The sequence below is a fragment of the Mastigoproctus giganteus genome, chromosome 10, assembly GCF_048544385.1.
Source record: "Mastigoproctus giganteus isolate SK-2022 chromosome 10, ASM4854438v1, whole genome shotgun sequence".
Classification (NCBI taxonomy): Eukaryota; Metazoa; Arthropoda; class Arachnida; order Uropygi; family Thelyphonidae; genus Mastigoproctus; species Mastigoproctus giganteus.
In genome coordinates, this window is record NC_143584.1 from 123,489,878 (window position 1) to 123,513,440 (window position 23,563).

A 23,563-nucleotide genomic window follows, 5' to 3' on the forward strand; every position below is an offset into this window, starting at 1 on the left:
TGGTATTTATGTGTCTGGTTAATATCCAGTTGTTCAAGGATGTGGATTTTTGATTTGTTTTTTTGTTTTTTTAGTTTTGCTCAGTGAAAGTGATTCACTGTTGGCAAACAAAACTTAAAAGAAACAGAAATCAAATTAGCATTAGTAGAGGCATGTGATGAAAGAAAGCAAGCTTTTACATCATCCAAAAAAAAAAAAAAAAATTCCTATTTCACACATCCATTTGCTCTAAAAGTTTGTGCAGTTCTTCCTTGAATTTATTTAAGCTATTAACTTCCGCAACAACAGATGAAAGGTTGTTCCAGCAATCAACTACCCACTGGCTAAAGGCAACATATTAGATTATATTAGATTTAAAAGATATGTACTGTAAAAGATTTAATAGCTATATTAATATATATCTATTAGTATATATTAGGACTAAAAACTTATGTATACTTATATATTAAGTATATATTAAGACTAAAAAAGAGATTTTATTCTGAAGAAAATTATTTTAAAATGTACGTTTTCAGTATAAAATGGGTTTTTCACAGTTGTGCTGATAATAGATGGAAAATGAAGGTGGCATTAAAAAGTGAACAAATTTGAATTATTTCTTGCAAATTTTTAAGGTTATTTTTATTTTATTTTTTTATGAAAACCCCAAACACGAAAGGTATCAAAACCTATAGTACTTAGTTCCGTGCATGGGTTGAAGGAGAAGTATGGGGGAAGGGGGATGCCGGAAACTTTGCTCTAGAGACTAAACATGGGTTTCACCACTTCAAGCCTCCAATAAGCAAAGTGGTGGTATTTCACCGGTTGATGAAAGTTGTCTACCACCTGAATAAAATGGTGTTACTTTTTTCTGAGTACAGACATGTGGATTAAAAATAAATTGATGTACCCACTAGAGCAGTGGTGTCCAACTTTTTCCCATAGGGGCCATATTCAAAGTTAGATTTGTATCGTGGCCTGCACTGAGTGATTCAAAAAAAAATTAGTGTGTTACATTTTCCATATCTTGTTACAAAGTTTCTATTTTCATATTACCATTTTTTATTTTCAGGCTATTTATAAAAAATGCAAATTCCCAACATTCTATATACAACAAATCTGTGTCAGTGTTGTTACAATTTTTACAAAATTGTAAAAATATGACTTAACTTTTTTTTTTTAAATAATTTTTTAAATACCTTACTTTTGCCTTTAAATGCTCACTTTAGAAAATTTAAAACCTGAAGAGGATTAATGCTTTTCAATAAATTGAATAAATAAATATAATGATACACCTAAAACCGAAAAATTTTTAAAATTTTATTAAGTACAATACATAATAACACATACTGAACAAAACTTAACATTTAATGAGATGATTGAGGCTGTATATTTTTTGATAATTGTTAAATATTTGGTTGAAAATTTGCAATTCTCAATACTGAATGAAGATGCTCATCTGTTATTCTGTTTCTTTTTAAATATTTATTTAATTTCATGCATGAAAAATTTGCTCACAAACATATGTTGATCCGAATAAAACCCATTTTCATGGCTGTGCTGGCCATATAAAAAATTATTCACGGGCTGTAGGTTGGACATCACTGCACTAGTGTTAATTTTATTATAAAAATAAGCAGACACACACCTTGTATAATGTTTAATTTATACTATGTGTCTGCTTATTCTTGTTTATTTTTTATTTTAATTATATTTTAACATTCAAAATTTTGTAGTAATTTTTTAAAAAATTTGAACAGAGATAAATCCATAACCATCCAGAATCAAATATATGTATATATGATATTTTTTCCTTCTTTTGGGTCCTAGAATATGTCCCAGAATTTTTTACATATAATTTAGAAACTCTGTGCATGCGTGTGCGTGCGCGCACATGCTCAGTGGCCTGTATATCACATACATTAACATAATAGTGAATAGTTTCTTTCATCCCTCAGAACAGTCTCAATTTATCAATACATGAATGCCACGAGGTACCAAAAGCTTTCCTGAGTGATGGTCGACTGTGCAGACTTCATCATGCCTACACAGTTGCATCAGGCTGGATAGCAGTGGATGCCTGCTGTGAACAGCATGTTCCACTTCATCTACAGATATTCCATCAGATTGAGATTTGGTGACTGAGCACAGGCCATTGAATTATGGCAAAGTCACCCTCATCCTACTGGAACCATTCCCAAATGATCCATAACCTGTGACAAGACACATCCTGCTGGAAATAATTTGTTTTTTCAGGCTGTTGTTGTTGTTTTTGTTATTTAGGAGCATTAGCAACTAAGGCCATATTGCTCCGGGATATGCTGTGGTCATTCCCTGACCTTTCCGCATCCTCCGTATTTGGTGGTGATGGGCTCGAACCCCGGTCTAATCAAGAAGTGTGTGCTACACACTGCTGCTCCTTCCCACCTGACTACGGAGGCGCCTTTATTGCAGGCCAGCCACTAAATATTCCAACGGATTGAACTTATTGGTAACTCTCTGGTGGCATCTGGATCAACTAGAGTATAAATCTTTCTGCCTCTACTCTGCCAGCTAGTGACTGAAAGGAGTGTGACAAGGGAGTTTGTATGTAAGAGGCACTGATGTTATGTCAAGGAGATAGATTTATTCATGCTACTTGTATATTGAAAACTTTCAGTAATTGATACATATTCCTCTCCCTCATCTACTTTTGCCTTATCTACTCTGTGCATCATTAATAATCAAACAAATAGAACAAACTCATCTGTAAAAAGATCTAACCCTCCCAAATACTTCCTTTTTTGTTTCACAAATATACAAGGTCTCAGTTCCAACTTAATGCTGTCCATTTCCACCTAGTCAAGGCTGTCGTTGGCTTTTAAGCGGATCAGCAACTTAGATCATATTGCATTGTCTATCTAGCCCCACTTACCTTTTCTGACACAATCTCAATTATTGGTTACATCAACCACCACTCATCTCAGTTGCCCCCATAATTATTCAGTCTGTGATTCCTTTCACTTTAGAGGTGGTACTTATACATATGTCCACTCTGATATTCCTTGTTAGAGACCTGTAATCTGGAAAAATTCATTTGATGCTTCTCCAAACTCTAAGAATCATTCAGAACTGTTTGACTTCCTTTTTTTAGAAACCCAACTGTCTTCAAACATAATTTTCTAACAGTGAGGTAATTTTCCTTTGTGATTTTAATGTTCACAACTCCAGTTGGTTTCAGTTTCTAATTACACTGATTAGCTGGTTAAGACACTGATGCTTTTGCAATTACTAATGACCTTACATAACCTATACATTTATATACCAGAATACCAGTCAGTCTTAACCACACTAAATACCCTTGATCTTTTTCTAATCAACAGAGTGAGTCAGTGTTAGTGGTCCCTTCAATACCTCAGATTACAACTTGGTTATGGTCTCTTCTCCAATGGAACTTCTCTTTCATGGCCATTCTCGGCCAAAAGTCATTTTGCATAACAAGAATGTGAAATGGGATGTTCTGTGTGATTTCTGTTCCTTTTTCCTTAGTTGGATTACTGTTTTAAATCTTCTAATACTAATGTTTGCTTTGATTGTGCCTTTGAAATTATTCTTGCTGGAAAAAAATCCTTTATTCTGCATTCTACCAAAAAAGTTCTGCAATTCTGTATTCTACCAAACCTTGTTTTCCAGTGAATGTGTTAAGGCTGTTCAAGGTAAGAATGTAGCATATTGCAATTGGCTTGTATCCAGATCACCAGTTTCATTTTCTGCTAAAAGCTTGCAACAATTATTATTAATCCAGATTCAATTTTGAACAAATAGGCTAAGAATATAAAACTTGTTTCTTGGCCACAATAGAAGTTACAGCCACTAGCATTGGCAAAGTCTTCTTATCTCTTGTCAAAGCTACTAGCCACAACTTCTGTCCTTCCTTATTTCCATTTTTGTTAAAATCTGATGATGCTATTGCATCCTCAGCTAAATATAAAGCTGACTTGTTAGTATCCTACTTATCTTCTGGCTTTTATATTGATTATCTCAGCAAACAACCTCCTACCATACCAATATGTATGGTAGGAGGTTATCCTTCCTTCTGTTACCAATCCTTCTGTCAGAAAAATGTCACCCTATGGTTTTCTGACAGAAGGATATTAAAAAAATTCTGAGCAAATTTGATGTTAAAATGTGTGCTCCAGGTCCTAATGTAATTTCTCCATTCATTCTCAAAATCTGTATTTCTGAGCTTGCATGTGTTTTTGTTTCCTTTTTATAGTTCTTATTCTACTCGTCGTTTTTTTTTTTTTTTTTTGTTTTGTTTTGTTTTTTTTTTCTTCTGCATGGAAATTTGCTCACATCCAGCCACTTCTGGAAATGGAGACCAATCTCTCCTCTTTGGAGAAATACATCAACTGCCAACTCCAACGATCTTCAAACCTTCCATCTGATTGTTGATCACCAGTATAGATTCTTTCTGAGTCTATGCTATATTAGCTGATCTTGCTCATCTTTGGACAAATTTGATGGAAGAGACTCCTTGAGATTTCCAAGAATTTTGATCAGGTTTGCCATGGTCTTTAAAACTATCTCCCATCTTATGTACTGCTATCTGTTTTTTGCAATTGGGCAGCCAGTTTTCTCTCTGGACACTCACTGGTGATGGTAGATAGCTCTTTGTCTTTAAACCACTTGACTAATGCTTCTGTCCACCAGTATTCAGTCCTTTCTCCTACTCTTTTCCTTTGTGTATTAACAACCTTCTTACTCTGATTGAAATCCTATTGATAGTTTTTCTGATGATTGCACACTACATTTCATTTTACAGTTTAAGAAACATTTCCCTGCACAAATAGCTTTAACTTCCTGAATATCCACTCAGTCCCTGGTTTATTTCTTGTTAAAGTGTCTGCTGCTTCCGTGCCCATCTTCAACGATGATATTTCTTGACCAGATCACATATCTCTTTTGGATTATCCTGACTTTTAATTTTTTTGACACAAGCACATTAAATATTACATTCTCTGCATAAAAAAAGGCAGTTTCTTTTTCACTCTTAGCATTAGTTTTCTTCTAAATAGCTCCTGTGTTTGTGCAAATACCAAATCTGACCGTTGTGAAATATTGTTCCCACATCTGGGAACAATAGTAGTAGTATAGTTCCAAAACTTCTCTCCTTGGTTCTATTCAAAAGAGGACAGTCATTAACTAATGACCTGCCTTTATGAAGTTATGTCTATCTTTTCTCTGTGTCACTTTCAGTTTCTGCTGCATGTCTTTTCTGTTGATACTTCCATAGACACTGTTCTTCTGAATTGGCATCGGCGATTCTAGTGCTCTCTTTCAAACCAGTCCTAACACCTCTCTCTCAGCTAATTAAACTTCATTTATTGTCCAACTACAAACTCACAGAACTAATTTTCCACCTTCCTCATTTATCCTCTGTTCTCTGGAACAAGCTTCATTCACATGTATTTCCTAAAAATACAAACCACAAAAATTCATGTCTAATGTTAATAAGTATCTTCTATGTTCCCAACATTTAACCAATGTATGGTACTACAGAAGATAAGGGCATGATGGGATGCACCTGGTCAGCAACAATGTTTATGTAGACCATGTCATTCAGGCCTGATCCACTGATATCAGGGATCTTAACGTGTCCACAAAAGTGCCCCACACCATCATACTTCTACTACCAGCCTGCAGTGTTGACACTTGGCACAGTGGATCTCTTGAGCATACTGCTGTTACTGTATATCCCTCTGACAACATTGGGCAGATTAGTCAGCATGGGACAATTGGAGTCCAGGATTTGTTGGACCAGAGAACTTTTTCCATTTTTGAAAACCCATGTTGGTAACCTGTATGCCCTGTGCCCAGTACACCCATAACTGCTTCTTTTTAGTTAATTATAGTGGAACTTGTTGAGATTATCTGCTGTAGTGCCCTTTGCATGATATGGTCTGATGTATTGCGCATTCTGATATATGCCTTTGCATACCACTGCAGCCAGTTGTGGCTCATAGACTACAATTCTTTTCACTCTCTGTGAGGTTTCTCACATCAACAAATTGTCTCCAGTCAGAGGATTGCTCGATTGAATGTTTTCTGGTTGTTGAACCATTCTTGATACACTCTAGACTGTTGTGTATGAGGATTCCACCAGGGTAGTAGTGTATTATAATTCCAGTGGCACATACAGATCAATCTATCATACCATACCGAGTCACTTAGTTCATGATATTGGCCCATTTTCTTGCTGATGTACATGTACATGCATGCATGCGAACACTGTATCTCTCTGAGAACCTGCTTTATATAGCCTTATACGAACACAACACTGCCTCTAATGAATATGTTGATTCCTTGAAAAATGGAGATGTGCTAAATAAGTTGGCCACTCATTGCATGTCTTTAATTATAATCAGCTTGTTTCTAATACCACTATTGAAATTAAGATTTTATACTTAAATGAACAATTAGCATGTATATTCCAAGTAACTGTCTTTTGAAAATAATTTACTTCTGAAGTTTCACTGCTGGAGGAGTAATTGAAGAGCTTTTCTTGTCTTTGGAATTTATATTGATTTCTAAATTATGGTCTTTCCCTTATGTAATCATGCAGTTGTTTGCATGAAGATGTGTTAAATCTCTAGCAAATACATTGATTTTCCTTTTGTTTCCTTACAGATTAATTCAATGAAAGTTCAAACACAGGTTGAAACTCCTCTGACTAGCCATCCTTTCGGTGAGTTAAATTCGGAAGAAAATTCAGGTGAACAAGAAGAGAAAAGTGAAAGCATTACCAAAGAAATAGAAATGTTAAAAAAAGATAAAAGGATAATAACAGAATTGCTGAAACAGTCACAGAGAGAACTTTTGAAAAGAGACCGAACAGTAAACCAACTAAAAAGGGAAATAGGAAAATTAAGAAAATTGTTGTTTGAATCTCAAGCAAAGCTATCACACAAAGAAACAGAAGAAATTGGTCAGTTGAAGGAAGAACTGGTTGTTTTAAAAACTGAAAACCAAAAAATGCAGCAGTTGTGTAAAGAGTATCTTGAGTTACAAGAAGAATTGCAAGTAAAAAAGAAATCTTTAGAACATTTAGATGAAAAAAATAGGATTTTAGAAGAACTATTTGAAGAAAATGAGCTGCTAAAAGATTGTTTGTTTTCTATACATTCTAAACTAAAGAAGTCTACTTCATTTACAGATACTGGGATACAAAACTTACAGGGTATTTCTTTACAAGACAGAGACCTGAGTTTCAATGTAGAAATTGTTAAAACCAATTTTGAACAATTTTGGGAAGAAAATTGCAAATTGCAAAAAGAGCTAAATGAGCTAAGGCATCAGGCTCACTCTCAGGAGTACAAACAGTATTCCTTCCAAGAAAACCAGTCAAAACCATCCTTATTAGCAAGTCAAAGTGAAACCCCATTTATAAAAGAAATGAAAGAATTGAATAAAAGTTTAAAGAAAGAGTTAGATGAAGTTAGTAGGCAGTTCAGTGATGCCCCTCTTTCTCAGTCTTATGGAACAGAGGATAAATTGAAGTCTGCAAAGGTGTATAGTCAGCCATTACAATCATCCAAAAGTGGTTCTGATAGTCTTAAAAGTTTTACTTGGACTGCTTCAAAGGTATGATATATTTGTCATGAATAGTTTCATTTATATGATATTAATTGGTGGTATGTATATTTCTTAATTATTGGAAATTATTGGGTTATATAAAAATGTTTAACCAAACATTTGTCAGCCTTTTAACAAAACAAAAAAAGAAACTTGCTGTATATTCATAAAGTTTGATCTTTATTTAAAATACAATACTTAACATATCATGTTTGTTTCCCCCTTCTTGAAAACATTGCTTTATCCATCCGTAAGACTAGCAGTTTTATCCAGTAGCAGCATCTATATAGCCAAGCATGCTGCAAAATATACATGAATGGTATAAGGAACATCCTTAGATTTTTTTTTAATTCTGTTTAGGTAAGCACCAAATATTTCATGACTAAATGGACGGAACTAGGTTAGAACTGTATATAGAAGTAAAATTTTTATCTGCATTCTAATAGTGATATAGGGATTCACCATAAGCCTATTTTAGAATAAGTAAAAATCAATGTAAACAAAAAAAATTAAGGATACATTGTCATTGAATTATAAATGTGCTGAACTGTTATGATTGTATGGGATGTTTGCTTTGCATTTCCCATTATTGTACTTCTCTTACAGAATATTATCTCTCTATACATTAAAAAATGTTTTCCTCTTAGTGATATTTATTTGAGCCAATGGGAGATGGGGGCAGGGCAATTGCATCACTACAAATGCCCATGTGAATAATTACGTAGGTCATTTTGTTAGCCACATAATTATTTATGTGGCCAACAATGGCAGTTAGCTGTGATGATTTATATGTGCTCTTGCTAAATAGTTTATACATATGGTTTTAAGTTGTTTATTTTAAATTCTTTTGTGAAACTTGAGTATAGTGTGATAAGGTTCATCAGGTTTGACTATTTATAATGATAGAGAGAGAGAGAGAGAGAGAGAGAGATAATCTTTAATGCCCTTCACGGCCAAAAAGCCAGGGGTTTACATTTTTACAGCCTCCCGAAACTTCCGGGAAAATAGAACAATTAATTTACAAAAACAGGTAATTTTACAAAAGAAAACATATTTTATACAAAGGAGAGAACTCCTTACGAGAGTTATGTCTGATTGAGCTGACTTAACATCGAGATAAGAGCACCAGCTCAATCAGACAGGAACAGATGCAAGGTACACATGTCAATGCAGATTAGTCCTACTAGACATAATTTTTTTCCTGTAAGTCCGGTCAATAGCGAATTTGTTCAGGTCGGCGTCAAGTGCCTGGGTTTGCTTGAGCATCTGCTGAGGAAGGAACCTGTCCGAGAGATGGAGTCGCGCTGAATGCGAGTAGAGCTCGGGATTGGCCCTAAGGGCGGCAGGGGGGATCCTCCAGCCACAGGTATCCCAGAATGAAGGTGTTGCGATTATGCCTGTTATCATCTTGACTGTTGCTAGGAGGCGTTGGTCTTCGACTAAGGTGGGAAGCCGTGGAATCCCGAGAGAGTTGGCAAGCTGCGTGGTGTGAATCAGAGCTGGAAGGTTGTGCTTCCTGTTGGCCCACTTTAGGAGCCAGAATTCTGTGGCAAAGAGTGGTTTCTTTATTGATGGTGCCGCTGACGCCCAAATTTCAGCAGCATAGAGTAAAGGTGGAAAGATGATTGCTCTTATGTACCTCACGGTTGTCTTTTTATCTCTGATATGAAGGAGATGCTGTTTTGCTATCCACCGGAGTCTTGAAGCACGTGTGAGGAGCATGTCTATGTGGGCGTTGAATCGAAGTTTGGAGTCGAATACAACGCCCAGATCACGATGGCTGGATGCAATTGGGATGAGGGTGTTGCCGATCGAAGGCTGGAGAGAAGAAGGAGTTTGCTTCAATGAATACACCATGAATTCGGACTTAGCAGGATTGATCTTGAGCCCGAACTGGCAGAGGTAAGATGTGACTGCAGTGAGAGTGTTGTTAATTTCGGTTTTTACCAGATCAAGGTCTTGACCAGGGATGATGGGAGTGAGTATCTTGATATCATCTGCATAGCTCAGTAGACATCGAGAATGTGCAACCAGTGGGAAGATAATAGATGAGAACAGAAGGCCGGAAAGGACCCCTCCTTGTGGGACTCCTGCGGTGACGGATCTAGTAAGGGTGCGATCTCCTGTATGAAGCTTTATAACTCTGTTATTCAGAAGAGAGGAGAGAAAGCATAATATGTTCCCTGTGATCTGGAAGTGGCATTCCAGGAGAGTGAGTAGTTGGTTTACTTGGACGGCATCAAATGCAGCCTCAATGTCTAAGTAAGTCACAGCTAGTTCGTGCCTTTTCTCGAATGCTGACAAGATAGTATTCGTTGTGGCTAGCAGATTTGTGATCGTTGATCTGTTTGGAAGGGAGTAGTGAATTTGGGCTGGATTACTGGGCATGATCTGCTTGGTGAGGATCGGGAGTAAGGTCTTCTCCAGGAGCTTCAGCAGGCTAGAGGAGTTGGAGATGGGTCGGAAATGTTTAGGTTTCGATGGCGACTGAACTTTGGCTAAAGGTTTGATAAGATAGTTTTCCCATTGCTGTGGGAAAATCTGGTTCGAGAGTAACTGGTTGAAGATAATTAAAAGTGGCTGAATAATGTACGGACTTAGGCATTTGAGCATGAATTGGGGAACTCCATCATCACCAGCAGTTGACGAGGCAGGTAGAGAATTGATGGCGACGATCAGCTGTTGTTTTGTGATCTGAATGGTGCTCAACACTTCTTGCTGGGTGGGCTCTGTTAGTAGAGCCAGATCTGAGTTTGGCATAGGATTACGATTAAATCTTGTGACGAAATCGAGCCACAATTCAGGATCAAATTGCAGAGGAAAATGAAGGTTCACTTTCTTGTATGGAATTTTTCCTTTAGCCAGATCTCGGTTAACGTATAATTTGATTGCCTCAGATTTCATGCGATTAAATTGAGCCCGTGCCCTAGAATAAACGATGCGATCATTGACATTTTGCGACTGTTTCCATGTGCGATGGAGCTTGCTTCAGCTGGAAACTCATTTTGAGTTCTGAATTCCACCAAAGTCTTGTATATGGACTGATTGTGATTTTTTTAGAGGCGGCATATTTGGCAACCGTGTTGATCCAGTTTGTGAGAATGTTCACAGCTATTTCTGGGTCACAAGTCTCTAAGGCCACCCAGGGAATGAGAGAGGCGGCTCTGATGCACTTATCTACGTCAAGTAAGTTGGGGCTAGTGATGTCAACCTTTTTTGTTGTCCTTCTGGTTTCTAATTTGGGGGCTGGCAGATATGCAGTCACATGTATTGGGACATGATCAGAGTCGAATGACGTTTCTGCAATGTAATCAAGGGTGCAAGGGATAGAGGCTAGAACTAGATCTAAGAGGTTGTTCCCCCTGGTTGGAGCTTCATTAATAAGTTGTAGATCAGCACATCTCAAGTGTGCCAGAAGATCCTTTTTCATATTAGATAGCGGAGGAGGTAAATTGAAATCACCACAAACTACGTGAGAAGCTGTGGGATGCAGCTGATTGATTATCCAGATGGAAACTTCAAGGATGATTTGCGGGGAAGGCGTTGGAGGTATGTACACCACACAGAGGTCAAACGTCACGAAGTTGTATCTTAACGTAACGAGGATTGCTTCATAGTTAGGGGAGTTACTGGATTTATTATCCAATAGCTTGAAAGTGGATTTCTTGTAAAATATTGCGACGCCTCCACCCTTGCGTGCAATCCGAGATGTGAATACGACCCCATAATCAGCTGGGGCAGCGGCTGCTAGGAATTCTTCATCGTCATTGAGCCAGGTTTCGATGATGGCGAGCAGGTCAAAATATCCGGGGAGCAGAATTTGCTCCATAGTGTCAAGCTTGTTCCTAAGACTACGCACATTCTGATAAAATATGGTGCAGGCAGGTACTGTAGGTACTTTGATACGGACGGGTGGTCTCTGACATAGCACGACTCGATTCAGCGGGGTGTGTCTAGGACTGATGAGCACAGGGATCGGCATATTGGTGTTCCGTGTCTGTGGTTCTAGTTGCGGTAACGAGATCTGGGATTGCTATGAATCAGGGTACCATTGGTGGGAGTCCTTTCCATTACTTCTATATCGCTGCCCTTTATGCCCGAGATATGGCATAACAAGAGCTCCAGCAGGCCAGATTTCAGGATTGAAGAGTGCTTCAAAATCTGCATCAGCCACATCGATCTTAAAGGAGGCGTAGGTGGGATATTTTGTGGATAGCTTGGTGACTCTACCATTCATTTTGAAAGCAGCAAGAAGGTGTTCCACATCATCAGCTGTGGTAGCAGGGGAGAGCCTACTAATGAAGACATTACGGATCCGCTTGCTCATCATTCCAGTGTTCGCAATTTGCATCTTGCTGAAGTGCAAATTGGTTCCAATAACTTTAAGATTGGGGCTCAGTTCCTTAACAGTTGGATTACGGGTCAGTGTTTGTTCTTTTGTTCGTTGGCTTGCAATCATTGCATACATTGTAGTGTCTCTATGGGTCTTTACATTAGATGCAATCGTAGTCCCTGCATAATGGCTACCTCTCACTTTGTTTGAAGCAGAACTACAATTGCGATGTACTTCAGCAGCCAAAGCATTATCCGGATTTGAGCGCGAGGACCCCATATGTGAGTTTTGTGATCGCGAATAGGTGCGATTTGGCAGATTCTGCTCCTGATGAATTCTTTGGGTCTTCTGTGAGGCAGTATTTCCTGAGTAGCCATTGGCATCTGCTGTGATTTCAATATATACTGGTCTAGTGCTACGTTCAGGGCACACAACTTCAGACTCACATGTTGTAAGAATGGGGGCTGGAGAGGAGTCATGTGGTAATAAAGATTGGGTGGTTTGGGTAGGAGCTCTCGGTTTCGCGTGAAAGTGTTCGTCCGGAGGCTGCTGCTCATGATGGTTAGTTTGAACAGCAAGATCACAAACCGATTGCTTCAGGTCCTCAAAATTTTTCCGCAACACCTCCAATGTTTTGTGTATGCATTCATTGTGTTCTCGTAGTCGCTTGTTTTCTAGCAGTAGGTCTGCGAGGATATTATGAATTGGCGACAGCTTTATACATAGAGTTGTCTCAATATTTGTGAGGAGCGAGACCAGGAGTGGACTGTGTTCGAGTGATGTTTGATTAATTATTGCGGAGATCTCTGTTGATAGGGTGTTATCCTGTTGGGAGCTACTAGATTTTTGCATGATGAGATCTGAATGGTCATTTTGTTCTTCCTGTAATGAGTCGGGTGTCAATTCCACATGTGCATCTGGCGATGTCAATTTTTCCGTGTCTACCTCAGGTTCGGGTTGGGTCCTGTGCTCAGGTGAATCCGAAATTTGGTTAACGTCGTTAAAAGTTTCACCAGTTGTTCCGAGTGAATGCATATAATTTTCTCCCTTACAGGGGGGGCACTGCCAAACTTTCCGTCGCTGCTTTCCGAGCCTCTTTAGGTCCAACGCGAGACATTCGCTTCCGTATGTCTTGAGACAGGAAGTACATTTTATAGCTATGTCCGGAACAATTCCACAAATTACACAGCTTTCATTATTTGGGTGATCTTGCTTTAAAGGCATTTTCAGATTTTAGGCGCAGATAAAAGGATTACGAGTAGTGGGCTGGAAAAGAGTTTACAATTGTGTTTAGTAGTTGCCTTAACTACGTATCGTATTCCAAGTGATACGTTTACCGATCAGATACAAAATAAGTCAAAAATTACAGCTTATTTTAGTTGGCTAGACTTGTTACTGTTGGATGTAGAAATCCGCTTGTACGAGGCGTGGATAATTGCTAGGAGGCAGTAAATGACGTGTGTTGCCATGGTCACTTGACCGCAAGTACAAACCCACAGCGCATTTGCCTGACCTTGACCTGTAGCCGGAAGCGATAGGTATCTCTGGTCAGCCGTGAGTAGCAAAAACAGCAAATTTTGCAGACTCAGTATAAGAAAACTATAAATAATAAATACCTGGATGTCCAGGTCGCCACACAATGGATATCCTCTTGTTCAGCATCACATTAGGAATACACCAACATAAAAATCATCATATAAACCTGAGCATAATTCTGTTAATTTAACTGATTAACCGGAGCAACAAAGACACACAGCCGTACAACTGAACAACTCTACTCTAAATTTACGGTAATTCTGTTTTGGCTGTAAGAGCATTCTTTGTTCTAACTGTCAATTCCTGCTGACTATGCCTTAGCATAGCACGAGGCGCCTCCGTAGCCAGGTGGGAAGGAGCAGCAGTGCGTAGCACACGCTTCTTGATTAGACCGGAGTTCGAGCCCGTCACCACCAAAGACGGAGGATGCGGAAAGGTCAGGGAATGACCACTGCATATCCCCGAGCAATATGGCCTTAGTTGCTAATGCTCCTAAAAACCAAATAACAGCCTCTTAGCATAGCACTTGTATTTGAAAGTTTGAAGAGCTGCTTTTTTAAATTGTACAAGTTATGAATGCAGGGGACTTTAATTAGGTGGAGGGGTTTGTCTCATTTATTAGTGTATCTAATTTTGGGACAAAATATCTCCTTATCAGAAAAGATATAGATTTTTAAAGACTTTGAGTTTTAATTAGTAAACACCTATACAGCCATATAACAGCACCACTGCTGGAGAAAGACATGGTGACTTACTCCAGTATTTTTCATCGGAAAATTTTATGAAAGAGCTCAAGAATCTCAGAAACATCACGGAAAGCCAAGATCACCAAGCTACGATTGACATATTTCGGTCACATGATGCGATCCAGTTGATTGGAAAAGTTGATAATGCTAGGAAAGGTCAGTGGAACAAGGAGAAAAGATCAGCAAAGAACACGCTGGGTCAACACCATCAAGAACGACATTGGCATGAGCATGAACGACTTGAAGAAGCTATTGAAGACCGGACAGCATGGAGGCAGCTCGCCCATAAAGTCTCCGAAAGTCGGCTGCAATTGAACAGATGAAAACAACAAACAATAATATTATTATACAAATAATAACAAAACTATACAAATATTTACAAAATACTAAACTATTTACAATCATACCTATACTATATTGGGACAGTGGGTTCCTTCATCACCTGACATTAATATACAATGGAACATCAAATGATTCCAGGCATGGTCTTGTATTAGACTGTGAAGCACGTGCACAAGATTTGTGAATGTTAAATGGAAGGAACACAAATGGGTTACTGGGCAGAATCAGACACTTGCTGTTGACACTGTAGAGCACTTACATGGGATGCATGCCAATGTCCACACATTGCAGCTGCCTCCATAACATTCACCAACCTCATGCACATGCTTCACTGTTTAATACATGATCACAGCCAGCATCGTTTAATGATCCATTGTAACATATTTTGTATATTTGTAAATAGTTTAGTATTTTATAGTTTAGTCCTGCTCTTTTGGATGCAACAATATTCCTCATGCATTATGGAACCCAAAGCAAAAGGCCTTTTCCTAAGTGACCTATATAAACATAGGTAAATAATTACATAGTGATATTTATTTGACTTGAGAATTCTGCATGGTGGGGTAGCCAATGTGAGAAGAAGGATGTGGGTTACGTGGTACAACTGAGAGGGGAGAATTGTGTCACTACAAATGCACAGGTAAATAATTACATTGGTAATTTTCCGATTAGATATTGATCGGTGCATTTCGACAGGTGTGTCTTTTACGTAGAAAAGATATGACTTGCTCTATCCTACCTATACTTTTTACTTAGAAAATCGTGTCAGGGGGTTAGCGAGTAAAGTGAGCAGGGGCAAAGCCCTCTAGTAAAATATTCATTTTTTATTATAATCTTTCAGAACAGATATCAGAATTTTTTTTCTTTCATTATTACCTACAAAATAGGATCAGAAAGTCCCAAGAGTGAATTATTATTTAAACAAATAAAACCTTTTTCAGATAATTATACTGAATTTTCAAAATAAAGACATTTTCATTTAAGGTTAACAACTGAAACTTTCTATACCTTCCTAAATATAGCTACACTTGTACCAGAGCAATTTTTGTACTGACTTGGTTTATTTCAGATTGATTATAGGAAACCTCCTGAGAGGTGCAGTGAGAGCATTCTTGCAACTTTTTTGTTTAATGGTAGCACTTCATCTCAGTATGCATGGTTCCAAAAAATACATATTGTGTATGTGTGTTTTAATATTTTATTTACATAATAAGCAGAAAGGTGTGTACATGCACAATTTTGAAATTTCACATGTTTAAATTTTAAAAACTGGACAATGGAAAGTACTAATAGTCATATCTATATTTTATATCTACATTCTTTTTTTTTGTTTTTTTTTTTTTGTTTTTTAGCTCAATTAATAAAAATTTTAAAGTTTTATTTCATTGAAAATAATATGCATAAATTGTACATTTTAATTATTGAAATTTTTACTTTAAAAAATGCATTAAAACAGTATCGCAAAACATTGGTATACTCTAAGCAGAATTTAAAAAAATAAGTGTCAGGCTAGCCAACAAAAAGGTTGAACACTGCTCTACGTCTATTTATTTATTATTACTAAATTTAATTTTGTCATCTTTTGGATCTAAATTTCAGGTAACAGTGGCTGTATAACTATTGAAGCAGTCTCTTATTAATTAGAAACATTGTTAAAGAGATGGTAGCATATAGTAGAAAAATTTGAAGGCAGTTCAAAGCACATTATTTGAAATGTACTTGAAATGACCTCCAAAATCCATATCATTGTGCATAAGCCTTGGAATTTGCAGATAAAATAGGATGGGTAAATTAGAGAACTTAAAACAGGAAATGGAATGAGGTAAAATAGATATCATGGGATTGTGTGAGATAAGATGGAAAGAGAAAGAGGACTTTAGAAGTGATGTGCTAAGGAGTTTATATTCTAGAAGTAATGAGAGTAAGAATGGAGTAATAGTGGTTTTGAGTAAGCAGGTGTCTGAAAGTGTGGAAGAGGTGGTATATATTAGTCGTAGATTGATAGTTGTAAGAATGAAAGCAGAACAAAAAGGAATGGCATTAGTATGAGTACATATGTTAATAACAGAAAATGAGAAAGAGGAGATTATGAGTAACTAGAAAATGTAAGAGAGAGAGAGAGAGGGAGAGAAATCAGGCAGCCAGGTTTTTGGTGTTATTGGTGATTGAAATGCAGTATTTGGAAAAGGAAAGGACGGAAAATATGTGGGACTATTTGGGCACGGTAGGTAGACTCAGAGAGGGGGAAAGGTTAGTGGAATTTTGTGAGCAGAATGATTTGATGATAATAAATACCTGGTTTAGACAGAATAAATGGAGATATGCATGGAAAAATGTCTGGGGACAAGTAGCTTCTGGGAGCAATCCCCTAGGCTTTTGCTGCACCAGCCAGAAAAAAAAAATATATATATATGCATATATATAATATTACAGTAAACCTTCACTAGTCCGGCTTAATTCGGGGAGGAGGTTGTCTGAATTAAGCGCTAATCCAGAGTAGTGAAGCAAAAGATAGCCCTAAAAAAACTTTAAGAAAATTTAATGATATAAGTAGTGCTGTGCTGATGATAATAAATTTAAAAAATCACTGTAGAGCCTTTATTTAAAAAATAGAAAAAGACAGTACATTTATCCATCTATCGATGGATAAATGTACAGTATTGTCTTTTTATACATTTATCAGGTGGCATTGACATACAACGCTAACAACATTATATATAAGTACATATATACGTATAAAGAAGTACGCAAATGAAGCGATATAAGCAATAACATCCATCCGACTCAGAGTCAGCAATGAAACTGAACAACACGTAAGACAATTTAATGTATGTTCCATCTCTCTCTCTCTCTCATCAATCAGCGCACAGAGTGACTCATACCTTCCTAAATCCCATGCATCTTTCAAAGTACTCAACTGTGAACAGAATTTTTCATATTTCAATCCAGATTAATTGTAACCGGATTAACGAGGGTTTACTGTATAGTAAACTAACCATTTGACTCTCTTCTCATGTAGATATCTCTCTAGCTGGCCATTGAATTTCTCCAAACGGTCAGCATCACTTACCATGGAGATAATTTATTCTACTAATTAATTACTTGCTGACTAAAAGAAAACTTCCTAAAATCTATTCTAAACCTCTTTTCTCATAATTTGAATTTATGCCCCCTATTTTTGGATGAGTACAGATAACGTAAGAGAGGAGTGTTGGGATGAGTTTGTAGGTTAGAAGTAGATTTTAAGTGGACTATATCTGAGTTTGAAATAGATACAAAAAGAAATGATACGAAAAACTGTCATGCTTACAGACAGACCTATATTATAATCCTGGTATTGTGATAATGTATGTGGAATTAAAAAAATTAAATAATTCCTTTAATTATTACATAATTTATTACAGAATTAATGGAAATAAGAACAAAAAGAAAGGATGAAATTAAGGGAAAGCTATTATTGGAAAGGGATGATCTAATGGATAATGAAAGAATAAATAGTAAATGGGAAAGTTTAAGAGTCAATTTAAAAAAAAATCACTGAAGATGAAATAATATGTTGTCAGGAATTGACCTAGAAAACTATGAGGTAACAGAGAATATGACAAAAGAAATGGAAGAAAGAAGGAAATGAAATAATACTAACACTGAAGGATGACAAGAATAAGCATAGAGAGAGAGAGATTAACAATAAGCTTAGACAAGTAATAGATAGAGAGGGATGGTAGAATGGGTTTTATAAGGAATTAAAGGTATTATAAAGGTTAAGAAAATATATTTTAATGTATGAGAGAGGAATATCCTGTCATCAATCTTATTGCCCCTTCTCTGCATCCATTCCAGCAGATCTACACCCTTCCTAAAATGATGTCTCCTGACCTGTATGCAGTACAGGTCTGGAGACATCACAAAAACAGAATCTTCCAAGACAATAATGCACTGTATCATCAGGCCTGTACAGTGCACAAGTGTTTCAAGGAGTACAGTGAAGTTATCACCCACCTTGATTGACCTCCAAATTCACCTGATCTCAATTGAACACCTGTGGAATGTTTTGGAATGGGAAGTGAGGTGTACGGACATGCAACTGTCATCTGTTCAGACACTATGGAAAGCCTTGCAGGCAGCATGGCTGCAGATCCTTATGGACATCTTCAGGCACCTAGTGGAGTCAATGTATAGTTGAATAGTGGCTATTATGTAGGTTTGTTTATTTGGAGATTTTTTAGGCACATCTACATCTATGGCCACAGTGTCCCATGTTATCTATGTAAACATGGCCCAACAGAGTATTAGGTAAGTAGTCACAATTCCGTAATCACTGTGTGCATGTGTGTTTTTATCATCAGTCTAGATGTATGATAATGTGATCAACTTATAAGGTTATTTTTTATTTATTTATTTATTTTTTTTTTTTTTTGAAAACTTTATTTTTGCTAATCCATTGGACATTTATGGATTTTGATTTCTGTTTTTTTAATCAGCATTGCCTATTAGCATCTTGGCCAAATTTATGCCTAATAAATTATTTGTATTATAAATGATTGTCGCTCTTAATTATATTTTATTTCTAATTTTGAAATTATAATGTACTTCTGAGCTGTTTGGGTCTATGGATTTTATTTAATTCCTTACTTTTGAGTTATATGACTTTACCTGTCTTTTGTATAATGCTAGAGTATACTATTGTGTAGTTGCTAGCTTATTTTATCTGTTACTGCACATATATTGTGCATGCACTGCTTCTATTCTCATATGCTTGATGTGATCTCTACTTTCACACCTTGATATGATTTCCTTAATTTGTAAATATTGGATATCTATTCACTAAACCCTTTAACACATTTTTCAACCTATTGGTTCTTTAATTTCTTCTTTTTTATTATTATTATTTACTATTATTACCAACTTATTTTTATGTTGTGAACCATTGCTTTAAAATGAGTTGCTTGGCATCCTTTTGCATTTTGTTCTAGGCACCACTGGCTCTTTAGTAGAAAGATTTTTTTTTTTCCCCTTGCAACTTCAACCAGTCCCTCCAATACCTGATATTTCCACTTTATTTCTAAGCTTGTCAATCCTTTGTTTTTCCTCTATCTTTCAGTTGTGTAACTTTATTATATTATAGGTTTGAATATTCTTAGTTGCATCACAAATGGTTTTTGGTTGTATATTGCATAGACATACAGCACCATTTTTTTTTTTTTTTTCATCACATCAATTTACATTCAACCTTATTCTGTATTTACATTGGCTTATTGTCACATTACTTATACCATTAATTAATATATCTTTATTGCTCTAAATTCTATTGAATTCCAATTTCAGGTCTCCTAATTTGTGAATGATAATATTTTTAAATAAAATTTGATTTTGAATATTTTACTTTTGAATTACGTTTTGCTAAACTTAATTTATTACAGAGCATAGGGACTGCCATTCTACTAATGCTTATTATTCAAAATTCATATTTGTCTATTTTTTGTATTAAATACTTCATAGTATTAATGTGAATGTATGAAATGGAATGCAAAACACTATGCCGTAGAAAGGACATAGCATTTTGCATTTCGTTTCCACCTTCATATACTTCTTCTCCACTGACTGTATGTCCTGTTTGAATCTGTCCCAAAAAAAAAAATCTTCTGTACTGCTGATCTACTTGTCTCACTCCCATATTGCTCATGTTGGTCATACTTGATCTTCTCTAACATGTTCTTCATTTTTCTGTAGTCTTTGATATAAACAGTGTGCAACCAGAGGAGGGAAAGGAAGGTAACTGAATGAGACCATCTTGCAAACCTGGGAAGAAGCTTATCATCTTGAAGTCTCCATAAAAAGCTCATTTATACTGATCTTCTCTAACAGGTTCTTAATACTTCTGTAGTCTTCTTTAATATAAACAGAGTGCACAACCATAATTGATGGGTGTATATTCTGATTGTGAAGCAACATAGCTTTCAAACTTTTATTTGAATTGTCTCTGAAGACTCCACTCTTTTGCATTACTAATACCAATTTCTTTGTAAATATCAATAAAATCAAAACATTATCACATGGATTCTGTAACACTGTAAAAATGTGTATGTGACATGTCTTTGCCCACGTGTAAAAGTTTTACAGTTGGGATCCAGAAGATTCCACTCTTTTAAATGAGATGTCAGTAGCTCTGCACTGTATTTGGTTAGACCCAAGCCCCATACTAAATAATCTTATTCTTGCTGATTAGGGAATTCATCTGGTTCTAAATAATCTCCTCTGAGGGGTGAATTGGGAATTAGCAGGTCTTCATTATATGGTACGAGCAGTAGAGAATGGTGAATTGGGATACACTACAGCTTTTCAATCCACAGACCTTTTTAAAGTAATATATTCCCCACACAAAAGTAGTGGCCATCATGGTGGTTAGTGGGTTCTCTCCATTATTGAGGTATAGGAATAGGCATACACTTAGAACTACCATGAAACCTGCCCTTCAACTGCCACAGCTGATGCAAAGTGCCCACAACTTTTCTGGATTGCCCATAGGAATTCCAAAATAGGCTTTATGTGCACTGCAAACTTAATGCTGCTAACAGTGGTATGCTTCATTTGTTTCTGACCTATATTATATCTACAAACATAGCAGAACAAACCTGGAGATAACTTACACTTTCATTTGATACCTATAGCAAACTGCAAAGGGGAAAGGCGCCTCTGTAGCCAGGTGGGAAGGAGCAGCAGTGCGTAGCACACGCTTCTTGAATTAGACCGGGGTTCGAGCCCGTCACCACTAAATATGGAGGATGTGGAAAGGTCAGGGAATGACCACCGCATATTCTCGGAGCAATATGGCCTTAGTTGCTAATGCTCCTAATAACAACAACAGCAAAGGGGAAAAAAAAAAGAATAATATTATGCAAATACTACAGGCTGTTATATATCACAGTATTGGCACATAGTTAGGTAATACATATAAATGTCTCAAAAACATAAAAAACCTTCAATCGCCACTAAAATATTGACATTGACTAAAATGTAGAGAAAAACTAATCATTGGATTAAGCACACAAAATACATATAAGACAGTTAAATATAAAAATTAACTTTCTTTGTTACTTATTGTATTGCAAAATCATAAATCTTATTGAATTAGAATTATTTTTCATTTCAGACTGAACCACATAAGGAACCAATGGGATGGAAAGAAAAATGTAGAATGTTGGAAAGGGAAAACATAGAAATCAGGAAAGAACTGGTAGATGCCCAGAAACAGGTGAAGTTTTAATTTCTTTAAAATTAGCAAACATTTTTATTTGCTAGAAACCCTGCTGAGGGCCACTTATTGTTTCATAAAATTTTGATAAAACTACCGGTCAAATCTCATAGTGAAACTTTGATTTTATGATTCTAGTTTTTTTTTATTTTTTTTTTATGACTTTACATATATTTTTATTGGTACTTAAGAAAATCCCCTAAGAATAATGCAAAATTACCTTGACATTTCATTCTCTGAATCTGTTAAAGCTTTTGCTTTTGTCGTGTGGTCATGCTGTCAATTTTGAGTTAATTACATAGCAAAACTAAAAATGATTGCATACTTTGAATTACACATATTTTAAAAGAATAACACAATTTCATATTTTATTTTTTTATTTTTAAATTTTACTGTCATTTCCTCAGTTTTACATAATTATTAGTAAAGTAAAGTGTGTTAGTTGTCTGGCGACATCAGGGGATTCCCCCTGTCACTGCATTGTGTACTCTGTTTGTGTGACACAGAACTCTGTGGAGGCCAGTGATTTAAAAAAGTATGTGGGGAGTGGTTTGTTGTGTAGTGTTATGTTCTGTTGTTTCTCTGACCATTTATCCGTTGGACCCCTTTTGGGACCCACCATTGCCCACACTTTGCCATGAGCAAGCAGGTCAGGACCCAATAGATTATAAGTACTCTGGCCAGCCCCGCCTCCTAATTTCCATGGATTTCAGTGGCAACGAATTGGGTTGGGTTTCCATCTGGTTTGATAATAGAGTCTAAGACATCTCCTCTTGGCAGCTTGTTCATCACTATTCTATAGACAACTCTCCAAGGGTCATTGTTTCCAGTAGTTCCCACCAAGTGCCTCCAGCAGAGCAGCCTCCGTAGCCGAGCGGCCAGGAGCGGGAGTGCAGTAGCACACGCTCTTTGAGTAGACCGGGGTTCAAGCCCCTGACTGCTAAATACGGTCAATTTGCCAACCCGCACTTGACCAGCGTGGCAGATCATGGTCCATTTCCCTCAGCATGAATTGTTGAGGAGGCTTCCATTTTGCAGTGGGTTGATTAATGGCTGCAGTTTTTTTTTTTGCCTCCAGCATTCTTTTTCTTATCTCTTATGAGGGCTGTGTACTGATTCCTGAGAGTTCTATAAGAATGGCCATCCTAGTGCATCCACCTCATTTTGTGGCCAAAATGTTCTGGCTCTTAGAAAATTTCTCCTTGCCTGGTGCACCGCTCTCTTGAATATAGTCATTTCAGGGGACTGGCTGCTTCCTCGGTTATTTTCTGTGGGAGAGACAGGTTTGCTGTTTTTGTTAAAATGTTTGTCATAATCAGTACTTGTTAATCTGGGCTACATTTGCCTGATCTGCCAACCGGGCTAGCCGGGTGGGTAAAGTTCCTGCCTAGCAACCCAAAGGTTGTAGGTTTGAATCCCGCCTCAGGCTTGGATCAGAGTACTGCAAAAACCTTGGGAGGTGCATTATGGCCATAGAAGCCGATGCGCCAACAACTACCAAAAAAAAAAAAAAAGTCGCCTGATCTAGACCACTCATTTTCCTGTTTTTGCAGGCTCAGCTGCTGTATATTCTGCAAAAATCTGCCAGTTTGCCTTTTTTTAGGTTATACCTTTTAACATCTAATAGATGTATAACAAGCTGCTACAAACAGTTTGTAGCTGCTTGTTGAGTTTAAAGGTGATAGCTCTATGATCTGATGTGGTCCAGGCTGTCTAGACACACCAGTCTGTAATTTTGTAGGCTATTGAATTTGTGGCAAG

The 23,563-nt window shown here is 36.9% G+C and overlaps 1 protein-coding gene across 1 annotated transcript in view; it reads left to right on the plus strand.

Annotated features, from left to right (window-relative positions):
• The window catches only part of LOC150079265 (uncharacterized), a 359,584-nt gene that overhangs the window by 100,522 nt on the left and 235,499 nt on the right, over nt 1-23,563 (plus strand). Inside the window, exons 4-5 of the mRNA XM_090383011.1 lie at nt 6,649-7,602; nt 21,701-21,802. Coding sequence (XP_090239137.1) covers nt 6,649-7,602; nt 21,701-21,802 — 1,056 coding nt within the window. The remainder of the gene's footprint in view (nt 1-6,648; nt 7,603-21,700; nt 21,803-23,563) is intronic.